General features: G+C 49.2%; 1 protein-coding gene and 1 pseudogene across 3 annotated transcripts in view; one reads left to right on the top strand and one right to left on the bottom strand.

Moving 5' to 3' along the window:
- The window catches only part of LOC144095255 (uncharacterized), a 38,003-nt pseudogene extending 27,489 nt beyond the window's left edge, over positions 1-10,514 (top strand).
- Positions 10,515-12,596: 2,082 nt separating this feature from the next.
- Positions 12,597-20,093, bottom strand: part of Moca-cyp (nuclear cyclophilin protein Moca-cyp) — a 45,048-nt gene continuing 37,551 nt past the window's right edge. For all 3 annotated transcript variants that reach the window (XM_077669401.1, XM_077669403.1, XM_077669402.1), the window contains 2 exons: positions 18,496-18,554; positions 12,597-15,973 (listed from right to left, as the gene is read on the bottom strand). In XM_077669401.1, coding sequence (XP_077525527.1) covers positions 15,178-15,973; positions 18,496-18,554 — 855 coding nt within the window. In that variant the 3' untranslated portion in view covers positions 12,597-15,177. The remainder of the gene's footprint in view (positions 15,974-18,495; positions 18,555-20,093) is intronic.

The following is a 20,093-nucleotide window of genomic DNA, read 5'->3' on the forward strand; positions in this document are numbered from 1 at the left end:
GCACTAGGACTATATACATGAGTCATCAACAGGACTGCATCTCGCTCGATGTACATTTCCGATTAAAACTTCCATTTAATTATGTTCCATTTAATTATGTTCCATTTAATTATTTATGTAAGTTCCGTCTCTGACTCATGGGTGGGTACATCTGTCTATCTGCCTGAAAAATTTTATGAAGTTTACATTACAGAGAGGAAGTTTGAGGTGGCCCGACCTCTCACAATCACTAGGTGGGCTCCTCATTACAGGAGCCCACTGGCGACCGCCGCGGCTCGGTCGACCAGGCCTTCTGGCTCGCCGGGTCGGAGCAGCCGAGGAAGGCTGCCTACCGGGTGGGGTTCGGTTTTGGGGGCAAGGTTAGGGGTTGATTGGCATGCCCACACCATGTGGAAGATGTCCGAAGACTTCTCCGCACAGTGCGAGCACTTTCCTGTACATGCAGGATCGAAGTGCTTTAAAACTGCCGGGCACAGCAGTGTTTTGGCGTAAAGACGGAGAAGTGTGCGTTCCTCCGCCCTTGTAAGGTCCTTACAGGGCTTACGATAGATCGCGTGGCCGAATTCATATAATTGAGTAATTTTTCGAAAAGTGAGGGCCGGATTGGGTCCGGAATCCTTTTCGGAAGGGTCTGAAAGCGTTGCCCGGAGAATGAGCGAGCGGGCGGCGGCATATGACGTTTCATTGCCTTCGAGGCCCATGCGAGCAGGTGTCCATGCGATCGTCCGAGACGCGGGGGCCCCGAGGTAGTCGCTATCTTGAAGGATGCGATACGCAAGAAGGAATGTATTCCCGTTCAATATTTTTGCAGGCCCCTCTCGAGTCGGTGATAATGACCCGCGAGTCCTGGTCTGCGGCGGATAGCGCAATGGCGACCTCCTCCGCGTGTGTTATGTCTTGAGCTCGGAACGTTAGGTCGTTCACCACGACGTTTTGGTGGACGACTGCGGCCGTGTACCCCCCCCCCCCCCCCTATGGTGAGGACCTTTTCGAGGGTGATTTACACTGCAGAATACACATGTGCACACGCGTGTGTGCGGGGACATGTGGGTGCGTACTTATAGTCCATCTGCGGAGCTGTACGTAGACTGCACCATTAGCACTGGGCAAGCTCCATGGCTATGCGTGATTGTGACAAGTTGTGCGTGCATGGAACAATGAGCAACGTGTGAGTGATGTGCGTCTGTTTGTGCGCAAGGCATCGACCGGATATTCTGTGCATTAGAATCCGCGCGAGGAGCTCTTAGTCATCGTGTGCACGGACATCTCATTTTATGATTACATTATCGCCTTCCTTTTGCACTCCACCTCTCCCTTTCCTTTCCTTCTCCTTTACTCCGTGTGGAGCAGCAGGCCAAGTTTATGTTTCCGCTGGTCAGCCTCTCCACCTTTGTTTCCATTAACTTTTACTCTCTCTTTATCTGCCTTGAGGCTGTAGTATTGGTGGGAGTTTTAGAAACGATGGGAAACACGGCTTAGCATTAATATGCATACGGCGCGTCTGAGGATGTTATATTTGCCCAGGAAAGGACTCGCTACTCTGCCCGCAGCTATTACGTTTTTGTTCTTTTTTCGTTCCAGCAGGTCCTTGCCGCGCAATCCTTAAAGTGAGGCAGCGTAACACCATGAGCATCCCAATGAGGCTTAGCTATATTTACGACCAATAACCGGTTAGTGTCAAGAAGACGTTCCAGGAAGACGGTTTGCTATTGACCAAGAGTCTTGCTCACGTACCCAGAGGCGCGGTTCCCATCTGGCATTTGCATACCTCGCGGCTAAACCGGCATGAGGTGTCTGAAGACATGCATCGAGAATAGCGAGGTTTCATTGCGCAGCCTTGTGCTGTGTACAGAATAGAAACAGCACCGGGCGGCAGGGAAGCGCAGCTTTCTTAAGCACGTACGGTTATTGTTTTTAACGCGAAAGCGGTAACGCTCACGTTTTGCAGAAAATCCGGTGTCGTCAGCGGTGTCGTTGTCGTCGACGTTGTGAGTGAAAAAGCAGGTGGCCCACCTGCCATCTACGACACGTGGACTTGTGACGTCGTCACAAACTGCCCACCGTTGCCTGTGGCAGCTAAATTAATGACTGGGCGCTGGAGGTTGCTCGCGAAGAGCAACCTGGGGATCACAAGCCCCATCCGAGCCTGTGTTTTGAGACAGCCACCTTCCGGGGTAGTGGCACATATAGAGCTTAACCGCTACGCCAGGAGTGGTATGAGGACTCACCGCGATCAATGAATGAAGAAGTATAGAATGATCAATTAGGCATATATGGGCTTGTAAGCTGAACGTAGGCGAGAAAGAGGGACCACCTGATATGAGTACCGTATGGGAGGTCCCAAAGGACGGAGGCAAAAAGTTTATTCCATAGGCTTCGTTAAACATTGTACATAGCACGGGGGCAATTTCATGCTTAAATTCTTTATAAAATGCCGCACTATCCGTTATCCGCGAGGGTGTAGCCCTGGCGTATCGAAACTGCACGACAAGATTGATTGTTAACAAGTGCCTGGGGGCCCCCATTAGCGTGCAGCGTTCGGTGCGTCAGGGCTGCCCCCTCAGCCCTCTCTTATTTTGTATTTACATCGAAACACTGTGTAGGAAAATATTAGAAGACAATAGTATTAATGGCTTTAGGTTGCAAGCTGCTGGCGTATGCTGACGACGTTGCTGTATTCACGGTTGATCAGGAGAGCATAAGCGAGGCTGTCGGGTGTGTACGCGAGTTCAGCGAAGTCACCGGTAGCGGGGTTAATTGGTCCAAATGTCTCGGACTCTGGCATGGATGGTGGCCATCCCACCCGGACCATTTTGCCAACGTACCGTGGACGACGAAACCGGGCAAGTATTTGGGCGTTCCGCTCGATGCTTATCGCGAAAGCGAGGAGTATTGGAAACAGCAAACGAAAGAAGCACGTGACAGAGCTGGAAAATGGAAAGGCACCAATCTCTCCATTTTCGCCAGAGCTACAGTCTGCAACCTGTTTTTTATTAGCAAGCTCTGGTATGTGATGCAGGTTTTGCATTGCTCTCGGGTGCACATTCAGAAGTTACACCGGATTTTTGCCGTCTTTATATGGGCTTCCGAATGGGAACGTTGCAGCCGAACGAACCTGTTCCGGCGGGTAAAAGACGGGGGGTTGGGGCTAGGGCACCTCTTTTTAAGGCAGCTGGTGAACCGTTTTTTGTTTTTTCGCGACGTCTCAGACCCGTTCTTGCGCACCGTGTGCCAGGTGAGGCTGCGGCGATTGCTGCCCGAGTTTGTTGTTACCACAGAAGAGCTCTCGGGTGGAATTTTTGGTACTACAAAGAGATTGTAGCAAGTGTTAGGTTTCTTTCAGCGCGTTTTTCTAGCGATTATTTGTATAAAACTAAAAGAAAGAAGTTGTACCATGATCTTTGTGATATTGTTTTCCCAGAGCCTATGTACAGGGCCTTGTACAGTGGAGGTCCTGGAGCTGATGTTTTAAAAAGGGTAAAGAAAATGCAGGTGCCACCAGGAGTAAAGACCTTCTTTTTTAAATTACACACCGGGACACTCCCAGTTAAAAAGTTTTTGGAAGGAAAGGATTTCTTTTTACCGTGGGGATCGAACTGCTTAATTTCTAAACAGCCCGAAACAATAGACCATGTTTTTTTGCATTGCTGGGAAGGGGTTTATTTTTGGGATGTGTTACAAAGGACAATAAAGAAAGAGCTACCACTTGACGCGCAGGGAATTCGTTATTTAAGCACAGACAATGAGGATGGGGTACCATTTGATCTCATAATGCTCTTGGGCCTCCACAGTATATGGCGCTCCAGAATGGCAGGCTATTATTGTGACAAAGACGCACGACCTGCCCGAACTTATTTTCGGGAAAGAATGGACTGCTTTCTGGCCATCCAGAAAGCAGCTGCGGAGCCTCCCGAGTGGCTCTCGAGGCTAGAGCCGCTCTGTATGCTTCGTGAATTTTAGTATGACGAAGCCAGACTCATGATGGCCGACCACGACAGTGTCGTATGTACATAGCGTTTTGTGTGTTTTTTGTTGAGTGTTTTTTGTGTAAATGTTATGAGTCAAAGTCAGGCAATAAAGAAAAAAAAAAGAGGGACTACCTGCGCGGGAGGGATCTCCAATGCTATCGCATATATTGTACTCTTAAAGGTAGCTTAAGTGTTATCTGATGGGGAAAGAAAGAACAGTGCCTGTGACTGCGAAGCAGTACGCAAAAACGACCCCGGGCCGCTGAAGGGACCTTAAGACGGAGCTTAAGTGTATCGTCAAGTTTGTTCACAATTAGTCAACTACTGGCAGTTCAAGATAGTCCGACTGCACAGAGAACAGAATTTCTTTACTATGAGCAAGAATTTCACTTCAATGAATGAATAAATAAATGAATGAATAAATAAATAAATAAATTGCCAGTCACTCAGTCAGTTAGCCAGCCAGACAGGCAGATTTTTTTCTGCCTATTTGCATCTGTCGTTTAAGAATTCGAGCGACCCGTTAAAAAGTTTTGCCAAAGCACATACCGTTTACGCCAGTGCCAGCCGTCAGGGCGCATGCGCAAATGTCCCCGAGGCGTCGGGTTTACCCGCAACTGGCTTGCACCTAGCCCGCTGGCGGTGAGCGGAAGCGCTAGGCGGTATACGCTATGCCGATAAAAAAAAAAAACTCAATCCTATAACTAACTTGCAGCACTTCCAAATGCAGAGACCTCTTCAGCCAATCGGAAGGACGTGTTCTTCCGCGACTTGCCGTCTGCGTGTCGTCTGCTCGCGGTGTACACAGTACACGCCGTTTACGTACCCTCTTTCTATGCACACTTACGTATGCTAAACACAAACATTTTTCATGAAGTTGCACCATTTGTCACATTCATAGTTTTAGTTCAGCGCATGCAAACGCCGACAGAATGATAAGGTCATCCTACTGGAGTCACCTGGCGGTTATAACAGAAAGCATTTTGTCAAAAAAACGACGCTTCCCTTTAGGACTAAAAGCGTCAGAATCGTCACTCTAAATAAAAAAAAATAAAGCAAATTTATCGTTCATACGCTTAATTAAAGGTGACAGACGAAGCGAAGGCCAGGTATCCAATTTATGGCCAATGAACGTACTGAAAAAGGCAGCACCAACGAAGAATTCAGTCCGCGGGGCGAGAGGTCCTGCTTCTAAGGGCGCAGCCATTTTGTAAACGACGTTTTAGAGCATGCAAGAGTCACGCACGCAAAACTCAGGAAAGAGCGTACGTAACGCCAGCGTATGTCGTCTTGATATGAAATACCGTTTGGCGCATGTACACTTTAAATCAGGCTGTCCCAAATGACTGTATGCATATTTTATACTGCCACTACATTCCGCGGCGTCAGAACGTTGCCTGTGCACTCGTAGCAGCTTTCATAGTGCTGCGAGGAACAAGAGGGATGGAGTATAGAACCCCCGACTGCCAAGCTAGAGGGACGATGATCCAGACCACATTTCGTTCTCACAGGCAGGTACACATTCAAGTGCACTTAAACGTCTATCTTCCACACGACAGGGCAATTCCACTACAAACAACACTACACAAGGAACGCGGACAAAATTATATTGTCGTGTGTGTTATTGTTCTCCCTTGATTTTGCACTTAACGTCATCTTCAACCAGAGGGGTGCCGATCGACGGTGAAGAGGTAGAAGCTCGGAAGAACTCGCTCGTGAGCCCGGCCGCGACCGCTTGGCCTGTCTCTGGCGCCTGCTCCTGTGGTCCTGGTCCCCCATTGTGCCTTCGACCCGCGTCGTCTGAACGACCTGTGACATTCTGGTGGAGGTGCCATCTTATGCAACGTCATCCCCTACCTCCCGCTTCGCAGAGTCCCATTCCGAGCTCGGGCCGCCGCCCCTCTGCTGAGGAGGACGAGATCCGTGCCAGCCGGCGACTTCAAAGACTCAGCCCCGAATTCGGCCTCTTGCCGCACATTACCACAAGGTCCGTGCCAGCACTGCACATGGCTCGATCCACCATGAGCCAAGGCCAGCAGACCGATTCTTCGCCCGCACCTGCCATGGTTTACCTCCCCGTCGCTCCTCGTTCCGCTGTCCCGTTCCGTGGCGAAACCTCCGAAGACATCGACGATTGGCTTCAACACTATGAACGCGTGGCCCGCCACAACGGCTGGACTGCGGAACATTGCCTGCAGAACTTGTATTTCTGTCTTGAGAGCACTGCTCGTCACTGGTACGAGAACCACGAGCACACCCTTACATCGTGGGATACCTGCAAGACTCAGCTGCGAAACACTTCCGCAAACCAGCATTACCGCCAACGCGCAGAGGACCTCCTGCAAACCAGGTTCCAGGGCCCCGACGAAACCGTCACTATAGTTTCGTGGAAGACGTGTTGCGGCTTGGTGCCCGTGCCGACCCCCGAGCCACCGAGGAAAAGAAGGTGCGCTTTCTTATGCGAGGCGTCAAGTCCGACATTTTCAGAGGTCTCATTCGGGATCCTCCCACAACCGTGGCCGGGTTTATCTCCGAGGCGACTAACATCGAGCGTGCCTTGACAGCCAGAGCAGATCATTATCGTCGGCTTGCTGGAGTTTCCAATACTTCCAGACTTTTCGCTGACCACCCGGCGGCTTACCCTGTCGATGCCATACACCTACGCGAGGTCATTCGCGAAGTTGTCAAGGAGGAACTTCGGAAGTATCTGCCACCCACCAATTGCACATCTTCGTCCCCCTTCACAGAGGTTGTCCGAGAAGAAGTGCAACGTGCACTTTATCCTCGCTGCCCCGTCACCCCTCCTCATCCACAGCCCACCGTGGCGTACGCCTTCGTCGTCCGTCGCTTGTCGCCGCAAGTGGTCGACCGCCCTTCCCCTGCTACACCCTTCGTTTCCAACAGCGTGGACCAAGCAAAGCCGACGAGTGGAGGACTGCCAATGACCGTCCGCTATGTTTCCACTGCGGGGAGGCCGGTCACATCTATCGCTGCCGCCCTTATCGGGAGCTTGGTCTTCGCGGATTCCGGCGAGATGCGGCCCGCCCCAAGTACGGCGGGCAGCCTCGTGAAATTGAGTTATTTTTGCGCCATTCCCCACCACCTTCTCGTCGTGCGTTTCGCTCGCCGCCGCCGCGCCGGCTGTATTCCCCTCTTCGCGACAGCCTCGAAAGCCTTTCTCCTCGTCGGGAAAACTAAGCCCGGCGACGCATGGAGGTGGCGTTGCCGACCACGAATCTGTAAAAGAGCCTCCACGTACGACGTCCCGCTCCCGCTCACCTACCGGCGACGACGTATCCGCTGATGCTTTCAGCGCCTCTGCTCGCCCGGTGTACAATAATCTTCGCGTACTTATCGACGGCCATGCCACGACGGCCCTCGTCGACACCAGCGCCGACTACTCCGTTGTGAGTGGGGAGCTGTCCCACTGCCTTCGCAAGCTACTCACGTAGTGGGATGGCCCACAAATCCGAACCGCCGGAGGCCACCTCGTCACCCCAGTCGGCCGTTGCACTTCTCGTGTTGATATTAACGGTCCCACGTGCCCCGTTACCTTCGTCGTCTTGCAGCGCTGCTCGAGAGATATTATTCTCGGTATGGATTTTCTGAGTTAGTTCGGCGCTGTTATCGACCTCGCCGACTGCCGCCTCGCCGTTCGTCGACCTTCCCTTGACCCGCCGAGCTCCGAGCCGACGTTCTCCGAGGCGCGCATCTTAGCGGGCCACGTCACTTTGCCGCCCGACTCGAGCATGTTTCTGCTGGTCGAATCCGCACCGGTTGCCTCTGGCGAAGTTCTTCTTGAAGTCAGTGTGCAGCTGTTTCTTGACAGGGGTGTTTGTGTTGCTAGAGGTGTCACGCGGCTTCACTCTGGCTGCGCCCAAGTCCTCGTCACCAATTTTTGCAGCGCTCCGCAGCACCCCATAAAGGGCACAGTAATCGGCCTCATCGAGCGCCTCAGCGCCCCTGTCGATGCTGAGACCCTATCTGCGGCTCCTCCTTGTCCGCCCCCTCTCAGCCCTCGGTGCCTCCTTTAGGTGTCAGCATTGCCCCGCAACTCTCTGCTCAGGAGAGAGACGAGCTCCTCGCTCTCCTGGGTGAGTTCCACGGCTGCTTTTCTACGTCAGCAGGGGTTCGCCAGACGCCAATAGCAAAGCACAGAACAATTACCGACGACGCTGTCCATCCTGTTCGCCAGTCACCTTATCGGGTTTCGTTAAAAAATCGTGAAACAATACAACATCAAGTGCGCGAAATGTTGGCCGATGACATTATCCAACCATCTCACAGCCCTTGGGCTGCTCCGGTGGTGCTGGTGAAGAAAAAGACGGCACCCTTCGCTTTTGTGTTGACTACCGGCACCTCAACAGAGTCACGAAGGACGTATATCCACTTCCGCGCATCGATGACGCGCTTGAGCGCCTGCGCCATGCCCGTTACTTTTCATCCATCGACCTTAAAAGCGGGTATTGGCAGATAGAATTCGATGAGCGCGACAGAGAATAGACGGCTTTCATCACCCCGGATGGACGGTATGAGTTCAAGGTGATGCCCTTCGGACTCTGTACTGCTCCAGCGACCTTCCAGCGCGTTATGGACACAGTGCTCACCAGCCTCAAATGGCAAACATGCCTTGTCTACCTTGATGATGTGGTCATTTTTTCCAGTACGTTTCATGAACATCTTGTTCGCCTAAAAGCGGTCCTGCAGGCTATCAGAAACGCCGGCCTCACCCTCAAGCCTACGAAGGGCCAGTTTGCCTATGACGAACTGAAATTTCTGGGTCACGTCGTCAGTCATGAGGACGTCCGTCCTGATCCAGATAAAACAGTCACCGTCGGTCAAGAACGCTGTGCGGAGGTTCCTGGGCCTCTGTGCTTACTACAGACGCTTTGTTCTCAACTTTTCGGATATCGCCACGCCGCTTACTCGCCTCACGAAGGAGCCCGTCCCATTCCAGTGGTCTAATGAAGAGCAGCTTGCATTTGACCATCTAAAACGACGCCTGCAGGCTTCCCCTGTCCTAGGCCATTTTGATCAGGACGCCGCGACTGAGGTACACACTGACGCCAGTAACATGGGCCTCGGGGGCCGTCCTGATCCAGCACCAGAACGGCGCCGAACGTGTCATCGCATACGCCAGCCAGTCGTGTTTTGTCGAAGGCGGAAACCGATTACTCGACCACCGAAAAAGAATGCCTCGCAGTAATTTGGGCAATCACAAAGTTCAGACCCTATCTGTATGGACGCCCATTCCAGGTGGTCACAGACCACCACTCTCTGTGCTTGCTGAACAATCTAAGGGACCCTGCAGACCGAATTGCGCGGTGGGCCCTTCGACTGCAAGAATTCGACGCTATGATCGTCTATAAGTCTGGTCGCAGACACACTGATGCTGACTGCCTTTCCCGCGCTCCCGTTTATCCGCGCCTACTGATACGGACGACGACTATGACATCATCAGCTCGAAGTACCGACGATATGGCGGCGCGGCAGCGACTCGACCTTCGAGATGTGATCTCACATTTGGGGGGTCAAGGAGACGTAGTTCCTTCTTCTTTATAACGTTCTTTATAAGAACTTTTCCCTGAGCCCGAGGTCATGGCTTTTAGTTGTGCCCACTGATCTGCGCGACGAAATTATAGAAGCGTCTCACGATGACCCCTCCTCGGGACACTTGGGTTAAGTCGAACGTTCGGGCGAATACGTTCGAAGTACTATTGGCCACAACTTGACAAGACTGTTCGCCATTACACCAGGACCTGCCGCGAGTGCCAACGGCGCAAGACTCCACCCGTGAAGCCTGCGGGACTCCTTCACCCCACCATTCCACCGCTCAGTCCGTTCCAGCAGATCGGTATGGACCTACTCGGACCTTTTACAAAGTCGCGACCGGGGCAACCGATGGAACGCTGTCACGACGGGCTACCTCACGCGGTATGCCGAATCACTCGCTCTGCCGCCATCACCGGCTTCTGATGTGGCAAAGTTTTTCGTCGAGTCCGTCGTTCTTCGACACGGTGCCCCAGAGGTCCTTGTCGCTGATCGTGGTGTCGCATTTATGTCTCAATTTATCTCACAGATACTGAGCTTAAGCCACACTGCACACCGCAAAACTACCGCTTACCGCCTGCAAACAAACGGGCTGACCGAGCGCCTTAACAAGACCTTGGCTGACATGCTCTCAATGTATGTCGACATCGAGCACCGAACCTGAGACGAAGTGTTACCGTACGTAACTTTTGCGACAACACTGCGGTTCAAGAAACCAATTTTCGCCATTTCGTCTGGTGCATGGCCGGGAAGTCGTTACCACGCTCGACGCTATGCTGCCCCACCAGCCAGACGTCTACGCTCACGCCGGTGCTCAACTCGTCGCCCAACTTGCGGAGGAAGCCCGACAGTTTGCACGCCTTCGCATCCAAGTCCGCCAGCAAGTCGACGCTCGCCGATACAACCAAGGCCACCGTGATGTTCAGTTCAATCCTGGTGATCGAGTGTGGGTGTGGACTCCAATTCGACGCCGTGGTCTTAGCGACAAGCTGCTGAAACGATACTTTGGACCGTACGAAGTGATTCGCCGTTTAGGCGAGTTAAATTACGAAGTGCTGCCGATCGCAACGCGGGCGTCCCGCCGCCCGCCTGCCTGCCTCCGAAGTTGCGCACGTAGCTCGCCTGAAAGCGTACTAGCTGTGACCGCTCGGAGCACGTGGCCTAACTCTTCGCGCTCTACACGTTTTTCAGCTCTGCGCATCGGGACGATGCGCCTTTCGGGAGAGGAGCTGTGTCGTGTGTGTTATTGTTCTCCCTTGATTCTGCACTTAACGTAATCTTCAACCAGCGGGGTGTCGATCGACGGTGAAGAGGTAGAACCTCGGCAGAACTCGCTCGTGAGCCCGGCCGCGACCGCTTGGCCTGTCTCTGGCGCCTGCTCCTGTGGTCCTGTTCCCCCCTTGTGTCCTCGACACACGTCGTCTGAACGACCTGCGACAATATTACAGCTGGTTTGCTGGCAAAAATGCAGAGCCATCGATCTTTTATTTTCAACCTTTGCTAAGTAGACGCTTGAGGGTTATAGAAATGCGGCACTGACCTGACCGTGACACCATTCTCTTCCTGAATTTGACTTTTTTTCTTCCGCATTAAATGAAATTCCCTGTTCGCGCGACATGACAGCGACCTTTCGCGTTTCAATTTTTGGTTTCGATTCTTTCCGTCAGCTGCCCGTGCGTGGATCTGCTTTCGGACACTATTTTTTTTCATACAGAAAGAACGTAGAAACTGCAACCTGCATTCCCCTTCCTGCTCCCGTCATAAGAATGCTAATTAAACCCAATTCAAATTTGCCTGAATAATCCGCACGCCGAAGTTAAATACATACTTTCACAAGTTCATTATTCTAACGAGGAGACTATCCATCAGACAGAATTCTAAGAAATTCTGCGCAAATTCATGACCACATGTACGCATATATCACCATTCCATTATCAGCTAGATTAACTTCACTGCAAGGTGAAGGCAGAGAGACAGACAGGAAATGCAGCACTGGCACAGCATTTCCACCACAGAGTTCTTGTCCTTCAGTCTCTTCTTTTTTCTTGTCCCCTGTCGCAGCACAGTTAAAATTTTTGACCATGAACCAACTAGCTCAAATTTCCATGTTACTGCAGAGTTTTGTCTGGGTACCATATAGAGAATCCAAGTTTGATGCCCATTTGTGATATGACCGATTGGCCACCATAGACATCTCTCCAACTTTGCAATCATGTTGCCGAACCAGGTGGCTCATGCCTAAAGCTCGCTTTGGTATTCTCTCACACGATGTTCAGCATTCGTTTAACTAAAGTGAACAAGAAAGTTGATGCCCACTGTAACTGGACTGTCACGGCCACAAGCAGACATTTTTGACGCCCAAGATGTTACATCACATGCATCAATCCACTGGCAATGAATTTCAAGCAGAAAAAATTGATGAGCACACTCTGTTCTTGGAGCAAAATTGTTGCCATTTTCATTACCTAAAGCTCTTCTGGAGCAAATCAGGCTAACACAACTTCTACAAAACTGACAGCACTGACACCTTGCTAACCCCAACTTATTGAGTGGCCACATAATTCAAAAATGAAAACTGGAAGGTAGCACATACTTCCATTTCAGAGGACAAAAATCAGGAAACCTTAGAACTCGAATGTACATATGAATGCGTGGAAATGCAAGAATTTAAACACACCTCTGGTGTAGATACACTGTCAGTGTCCATTCAAATGCAGCTCATACAGGCCACACTGATCGGGCAACTCCGGTTCATGCAGTGGTGGAGGGGTATGGTGGCTGTGTGGAAAAGAAGGCACAGAAACAACCTCACTCAAGGTGGACACCTGAACCATGCTTTGAGGAAGGGGTGAAAGATTGCTGAAAGAAGGAAGAGAGCAAAAATTGCTGCAGTGTGGGGCTCTGGATTAATTATGATCATCTGGAGTTCTTTATTGTGCACTCACATGGCACAGGACAAGGTCATTTTTGCATTTAACCTCTATCGAAAGGTGGGCACCACAGCCGGGATTCGATCCAGCGACCTTGATACATGCAGACAGCAAAGCAATGGGTGTGCAGTAAGTGAAACGGGCCAAGAGAAGAATGATGATCCCTTTAATTCCACCGACTTCGTGAAGTCACAATCAAATGAATGCACAGATGTCAATCCATTGTGTACAGTGCATGAAGGTATGAAAATCACACGAACAATGCGCACCTCTTCCATCATACTATGTTGCGTTACTCCACGTCAGAACCAGCTGAATTTTCTGGAGCTAGTAGCTGTACACGCCCCTCCACAACAACAGGTAGGTCTACATAGTTTTGATGCCAAACAATGTGCGCACCCAATAACTTAGGAAAGTCGCCAGCCTACCCAACATTTTACACAAATCACTTGCCATATTTCTGTTCCAGCAAGCAGCCATAATGAGCACCGCAACAAGTACGATAAGAGAGCTCTAGAAACAGGAAAGAAACAAAAAAGGCACAGAGAGAGCAAATGCCACAAATATACAGTCTGGTAGAAAAAAAAAAATGAAGGGTGAAGGGGGTTGCAGAGTAAATCCTCCTCATCCTCTTTAAGGAAACTGCCGCTAAACTGCAATGCTGCAGTCTGTCACGTATGATGTAAAAACCATGCAGTGCACTGAGTCAGAAAGAGCCTATTATTCTCTCTTGCTACAAAAAGAACCTTGCTTGCACCACATTGTGCATGCTTCCCAGAGTTTCAGGTGTACTATAAAGGTGTAGCCAGTCAGTGCACTTAAGGTTTCACGTGAACACCCACATGCAAAGCACTGCGGCTCTCCTTAAATCTACCTTCATGATGCTAGCCTTTTAAGCAAGCAATCCCACAGCGCAAATATCTCAGAAAAGAGCAAGAAATGATGTGACATGGTTTGTCTGTTGCAGGAGGCATCAAGATGGGAGTGGGCGAGGAAGCTTACCTTATGACTGCGCTATCTTTTGTGTTTTTACAAACATGCGAGATCTTTAAAACAGACCACTTACAGGCAAGATTTCCTTTGAACATGTTGTTCGTGTTCTCACGAGGGACTGCACCTTCATTAAATGGCACATGTACTAAGCCTTCGCTGTTGCTCAGAAAAACGTGTCAAATGAAAAGGAACAAGGTGATCTTTCGGCTTTCCAATGAATTTTTGAACTGTGCAAAAAGTACTATGAAAAAAAGCACAACTGTTGCTTCAGAACAGCAGCCTGATTGCTAGCTAAAGCTTAAGATTACGGCTTCAATCTGCAACATATGTGCCATGAATGGCCCTACTACTACACCGAGGGCACAACCTGCATCCTACATTTTCGGCAGCCCCCAAAACAGATGTGTCAATGATGCACAGGGAAGGCAACACCAGAAAGTTAATCGTAGGTTTGTACCATCATTAAAAAGATCCATGCAACAAATGGAATAACTGACGAGACAGGTTTTTTTCAGCATTCTTTACGATTTTTTTTTTCATCATTACTACATGCTACCCTGCATCTGACTACCATAAGCAAGTCAAGTTTCACAGTCGAAATGTAACTGATGAACCACGCCTCTTGCCAAGAAAGGATCACAAAACATGAAGCTTCAGTACTCAGCATGAAAAAGCTAGGCTTTCAGTATTCAACATGACAAAGCTGTACTGTAACATGGATGTCATGTACCTTTAGCTGACACTTTTTTCAATAATAAGCTTCAGCAATATTCCCCTTGCAAACTCCCTGTCACCATAATCCAGATGCACAACAAATTCCCCAGAAAACTGTTTTTTTTATAGAGTGGCTCCCTTTTATATACAACGTGTAGTGACTCTAGTATGAGGACTATTTTGTCAATGCCAAGTTTAGCAACAGTGTTCACTTGGTTCATCTTCAGAGCATCCCCAATTAACAACAGAAGGATACTGCAGCTGCAGAACTACAACCTAGAGGCCGTTCAGGCATTGTGCATACCTTCTGTGCATGCATCCCATTACTACATAAAACAATTTTGCTTAGTACACTACAAATAGCATGACTGGGCACCCATTGCACATTGAGTGAATCTACACTTTCACTTTGAAAAATGAAAGTGGAAGGGTTTCTCGAGCGACCCATGCCTTTCACAGAAACCATGTCATTCGCAGCACATTAACTGTTGCTTGCATTTTATGCTTAAAGTGAAGGAGGTGGGGGGCATGCTCCAGGAAATGATGCACCACTAATACAATTTCTAAACATAAAAACAAACACACAAAAACAACATTCGAATGAAAAGTCACCTCTGCGAATAAGGAAAAGAACACACTCAACTGCAATGAATGAAGATCAGAGAAAAATGACAGCACAAGAAAACGGCAATTGTCTTTATACACGCTCTCTCAAGTCGCCCTCTAAGCTAAGCCATTGTCCAGCAGTCAAGGGGCTGACCTTTTTTCAAGCTGGCAAGCTATAACTTCACCTCATATCAGCTCCTGCCCACTCTAGCCAAACAGCACTTGCTTGAAGTGAAGAAGAACCGATCTGTTATTTATGGCTGCCTCGTGTCTGCACTTGGAGCGATCTGCAGCAGCAACCCCATGCAAAGCCGGAACATGGAGAAGTTAATTCATTGCCTCAGGAACAGGCTAATTCAGCATTGTCAATGCTGTTCCTTCCTCATCCTCCAAGACTGCTGTCAGGATTCCGCTTTTCAGTCGCTACTGCTTGATCCGCTGGAGCTTGATCTGTGGCGCTTGCCTGAGCGGCCTGACTTCTTTCGCCGACCACCGCGGCGGCCACCACTGCGGCTGCCACTGCTAGAGCTCGAGCTTGAGCTCGATGACCTCGAACTAGAAGAGGACGACCGCCTGCGCCGTCTTCGGTGGTCCCTGCGTGAGCTGCCCCCTCCACGTGACTCATCCGATGACGAGGCATCCTTACTGTGGCGTCGGCCCCGGCCGCCTTTGGTTCGCCGTCTGTCGCCATCAGACGATGATGATGATGACGATGATGAGGACGACCGTCGGTGGCGCCGTTGTGACGATGACCGGTTTCGAGCCCTCTTGTGACTACGCGAGCGGGAACGTGACGATGAAGGAGAATCACTCTTGCCTCGCCGTGATGTCTCCCTCGGTGTCTTGGTGGGTCGAGAACTGCTCGACCCACCAGCAGTTGTGGCAGTAGTGGTTGACGGCTGCTTGCTTACAGTTCGCTCGGCCCTACCGGTGGAATCTTCTTTGCCCTGGTTCGCGCGATCAGACCTGGAGGACGTCGAGGCCCCCGAAGATGGCTTTGCCACAGGTGGCCCCTTTTCCGCTTTGTCTGCTTTTTGATTGGGCTCCTTAGCTGCAGCCAACGACTTAGATGCTGATGATGACTGTGACAATGACTGTGATGTGTGGTTTTGCTGCTTTGATTCCGCAGGCTTTGATGAGGAAGGTGCATTCTGCCACCTGCTGGAAGAGGGTGGTGTCGGTGTCACACCAGGTGCACTTGATGAACCCATGCTACAAAGGAAAAAAGAAAAAAGCCACGACCAGTGTCAGGCGCTCGGACCATGGAGATGCCAATGCAGTGCATTAGCAACGGCTCTCACTCAACTTCGAAGTTTAGCACCATTAATTTACCATCAGCCCAAATCAACAAAATACAGTCATGACTGGAGCATACTCCAAGACACTGTGAGCAGCCTTCACACTATATTATTGATGTTGTCATTTAAGGGGGGAAAAGGGTCTTAGAGAAAGATTTTTTTAGTATTGGACTCAGCAAAATGAATACTTCAGCTATTATGTATTTTAGTGCGCTGAATTCAAATATGGTGTCCATTTTTATGTATATTATGTCGTTTTTATTAATTCCGGAATTTTGGTAAAATTATTCTGACAAGTTTTTGAAATATATTGGCTACCCAGATTCAAATAAATTTTATCCCAGTGGATTCTACTATTATTAATGCTTGCATTAAGGGTACTTTCATTGCTCTAGCCCTTCTGCAACCAAAGTTACAATGTTTTGACGGTCACATAAAAGTGGCGAGGAAAAAGGTGATTTTTCTTTATGCTGTTTATTAGTTTTATTTTATTAACAGTGCTGTTAATGGTTTTATTGCAAGGTCCAATCATTCAGCTTTCAAATGAAACAAGAATGGTGAAAATCGCGTGAACCAAAGCCGGGAAAACCTTGTCAGCAGTGTGCAGGGTGGTGCAGAAAATGAAACTGAGAAAAACACAAAAATCGAAATGAAACATTTTGAAGCTATGTAAGCACATTACAGTGCTTAATCTTCCAAAGCAAACAGCTTAGAAGGCCCGTAGTGAATAGTCTGAATCACATTTTTGCCGTTGCCGCCGCTTAGCAAGCTGCAAAAATGAGGTCGAGGGTGCACACTGTATTGTGAAGCAGTCTGTCGAACGCCACCAAATCTACGACCACGTCGGTAGCTCCGCAGGCAATGGCAGGTTGGCGTCTACATGCTCGTTCGCTAGCGTCCACATCTTGCACTAGGTTGCAGAAATTGCTGCGAAACTGGCGATTTTAACATCGGGCTTCGCAATTCCTCGTGATCAGCGCTGGGCAGAAATGTGTCTATTCTCACCCGCTACTGCCAATCTCGCCCGAGCCCGCGATTTGCTCCGTGTTAAATGCGGTCGCCGAAGCTGGTAAAGAAGCGCTTATCACAACCGGCGTATCACACTCCTATGCCTCGTTATTCCCTCTTCTGATCACTGCTTGTGAAGTAAAACCATCCTCCGGCTCTCCGTCATCCGCTGCAGTCGCGATATGCACTGCACTCGGAACGAATGCTGGAACGGCTGCCAAGGTCGCGTCATCCACCGGCCCACGCTTAGGCACTACTCTGCTGCTTGTTGACATCACTGCCGACAAACTTGCTTGCTTTCTGCGGCTTTTTTTATGTTTTTTCCCAAACTTATGCGCGCTGCGAACTTCCGATACGGTTTCACACCACAGTGGTCCTTTTCAAAATGGCATCGCAGAACGAGCGCGGAGCGTTAAAGGAAATGGCGCCGGCCAATGAGGTGCTTGAATTTCGCCACGTGGTGTCCAACAGCCAATAGCATTGCCGCATTTTATATTTTGTTTCTGCCTTTTTTTCGGCGACCAATCGCAGTAGACCTTTCGTTTTGGCGGGAAAGAAAGCTGAGGCGTCGCTCTCTCAACCAAGACCAAAGTCGTCTCGCTGCGCCGGCTACTTTTGACACGACGCGCGACGCAAAACGGGCATTTTCTAACCGATTTTCGCAAGCTCTCCTGTCAAAATTGCATCTTTGCGTGTCGATTTCTCGTAAACTACGCGGTATTCAGCCATGAAACTTGAAATTAGGATGAAAAATGATGAGACATATCCAACTATGACAAAATTAATAATAATAATAATAATTAAGTTTTTGGGGAAAGGAAATGGTGCAGTATCTGTCTCATATATCATTGGACACCTGAACGCCTAAGGGAAGGGATAAAGGAGGGAGTGAAAGAAAAAAGGAAGAAAGAGGTGCCGTAGTGGAGGGCTCCGGAATAATTTCGACCACCTGGGGATCTTTAACGTGCACTGACATCACACAGCACACGGGCGCCTTAGCGTTTTGCCTCCATAAAAAGGCAGCCGCCGTGGTCGGGTTCGAACCCAGGAACTCCGGATCAGTAGCCGAGTGCCCTAACCACTGAGCCACCGCGACGGGAAAATGACAAAATTGAAAAGTCGATTTTTTCGCGATTTTTTGGCCCCAAAGACCCACGTCCTCCCTTAAACACTGCTGCTCAATTCGATGTGCTGCCATAGTATGTTTGCCATAATTTGATATTGCCAGTAAACTGTCCTTCAATCAATCAATCAATCAACCAACCAACCAATCAATCAATCTAATCAGTTTTACTCAAACAGCTAGTAAAAAAATACATGCAAATCATCTGGGCCCTTAGCCTTCTCGGTTACATCTCAGAACAATTCTAAGAAAGGGCTGTGACTAAAGGTGCCATAACCAACCAGACAACAAAGGACACCACCAACCTGCTCCACTTGACTTGCGTCAGGGGCACAGAACTGGCAGTGTTGAGGCCCGAAGATATCTGGAAAAAAGACCACAAAGAAGTAGGTAGGCAGTGAGGAAATTTTTCACTAAACAGCAATGTCCGAGTAGAACTTGGTGAGAAATCATTACAATGAGCTACATTCTCGAATTTTGACTGGCAGCGTATTTGGCACACACGTTACACATCACAGACAAGAGTGCAATGAAATTGGGCTAGCTTGTGACTAGAATGGCTCCTAGCAGAGTAAGGAAATACTGCGAAGTGAGCATGGGAGCTGACAGAAAGCCTGTATGTGTCAAGCAAGAGCTTGTTCAAGCCACCTACCATAAAAACCCGAACATAATACAGACCCGCATATAATACGAGGTATAATTTGGGGATAGCAAAAACGGAAAAAAAGTTTTCATCCGTGAGCAAGTAAGGAAAGGCAGTCAGCTCGAAGACACTCCAGAAGTCGCAGAAGCCGAACGACCTCCAGCCGGCACACTGGATATGAAGCGTGTAGCACGAACGGCAGGTACAGAGGCGTCGCGCTCGCAGCTACTCACGTCATGCGCCGCGAGCATGCATAAACCGGTTCTGGCATAGGCGCTGGCACACACGCTTCAGAGCTTCAGAAGTGTCCGCAACTGAAGCTTTAGAGATTGCCGTTGTCAGGGTGCTGTCTTCCGAGGTTATCTTTCCACAGAAACATGTTTTCGATACCGTCGAGCACGCTCAATATCTTGCATTTCTGGAAATAACAACCGGCGAGCTCCTCGGGAATGCTGGCCGAAGCGTCCGCGATCCAACTGCACAGTGTGGCTGCTGCAGCCCATGGCAGTAATTGCAGGCTCTCCCTACCTCATCCAGACCATGTAGCAGTGCTAGGTGCAATACTGATGCTTTCAGCAGCTACGATTTCTTTCCTTTTAAAAGCAGCCTAATGCTGCTTTCGTGGCCCTGACACCATGCGAGGTGCGATCGTTCTGGGCGTCGCGAGGTCAAGTAATGGCGCATGGCGTCGAAATCGAAAGTACCAACCTACACCATCGCTAGATAGAGCCTCCTCTCGCTAAAAGTGCGATGCTGATGGCGCTCTATAATAATGAAATCAGAACTGCGGTATTTGGCCAAAAATTGTTTGGGTCCACATATAATACGAGATAGAAATTTGACACCTTAAAATCTGGAAAATAAACTCATATTATACGCAGGTTTACTTCCAAAAACAAAGCTCCAGCAACAATTTCACTGCCACATAAATGGAAAAAGAATAGGACTTGCTAGCAAAACCTAGACTGACATCGTGTTAAAAAAAAAGCTCTTCTCGTGACAAAATATAAACTGGTAATTAATTATGAACATTTCTTTACCAAGGTTATCACTTTAAGAAACTGGATGAAACTAACAAATTTGGTTAATGTTTCCCCAACTTTACATGCACATTGAGTCGGTTAGCACACAAACTCAAAATTTATACTGAGAGAAAAATAAATTTTCACTCCTCAAAAAGAAACAAGTAAAAAAACTTCTATGCAATAAATTGTTTTATACACACGTATATATATCCTACAATGCATTAACAATGCAGTG

The sequence above is a fragment of the Amblyomma americanum genome, chromosome 6 (assembly GCF_052857255.1).
Source record: "Amblyomma americanum isolate KBUSLIRL-KWMA chromosome 6, ASM5285725v1, whole genome shotgun sequence".
Lineage (NCBI taxonomy): Eukaryota > Metazoa > Arthropoda > Arachnida > Ixodida > Ixodidae > Amblyomma > Amblyomma americanum.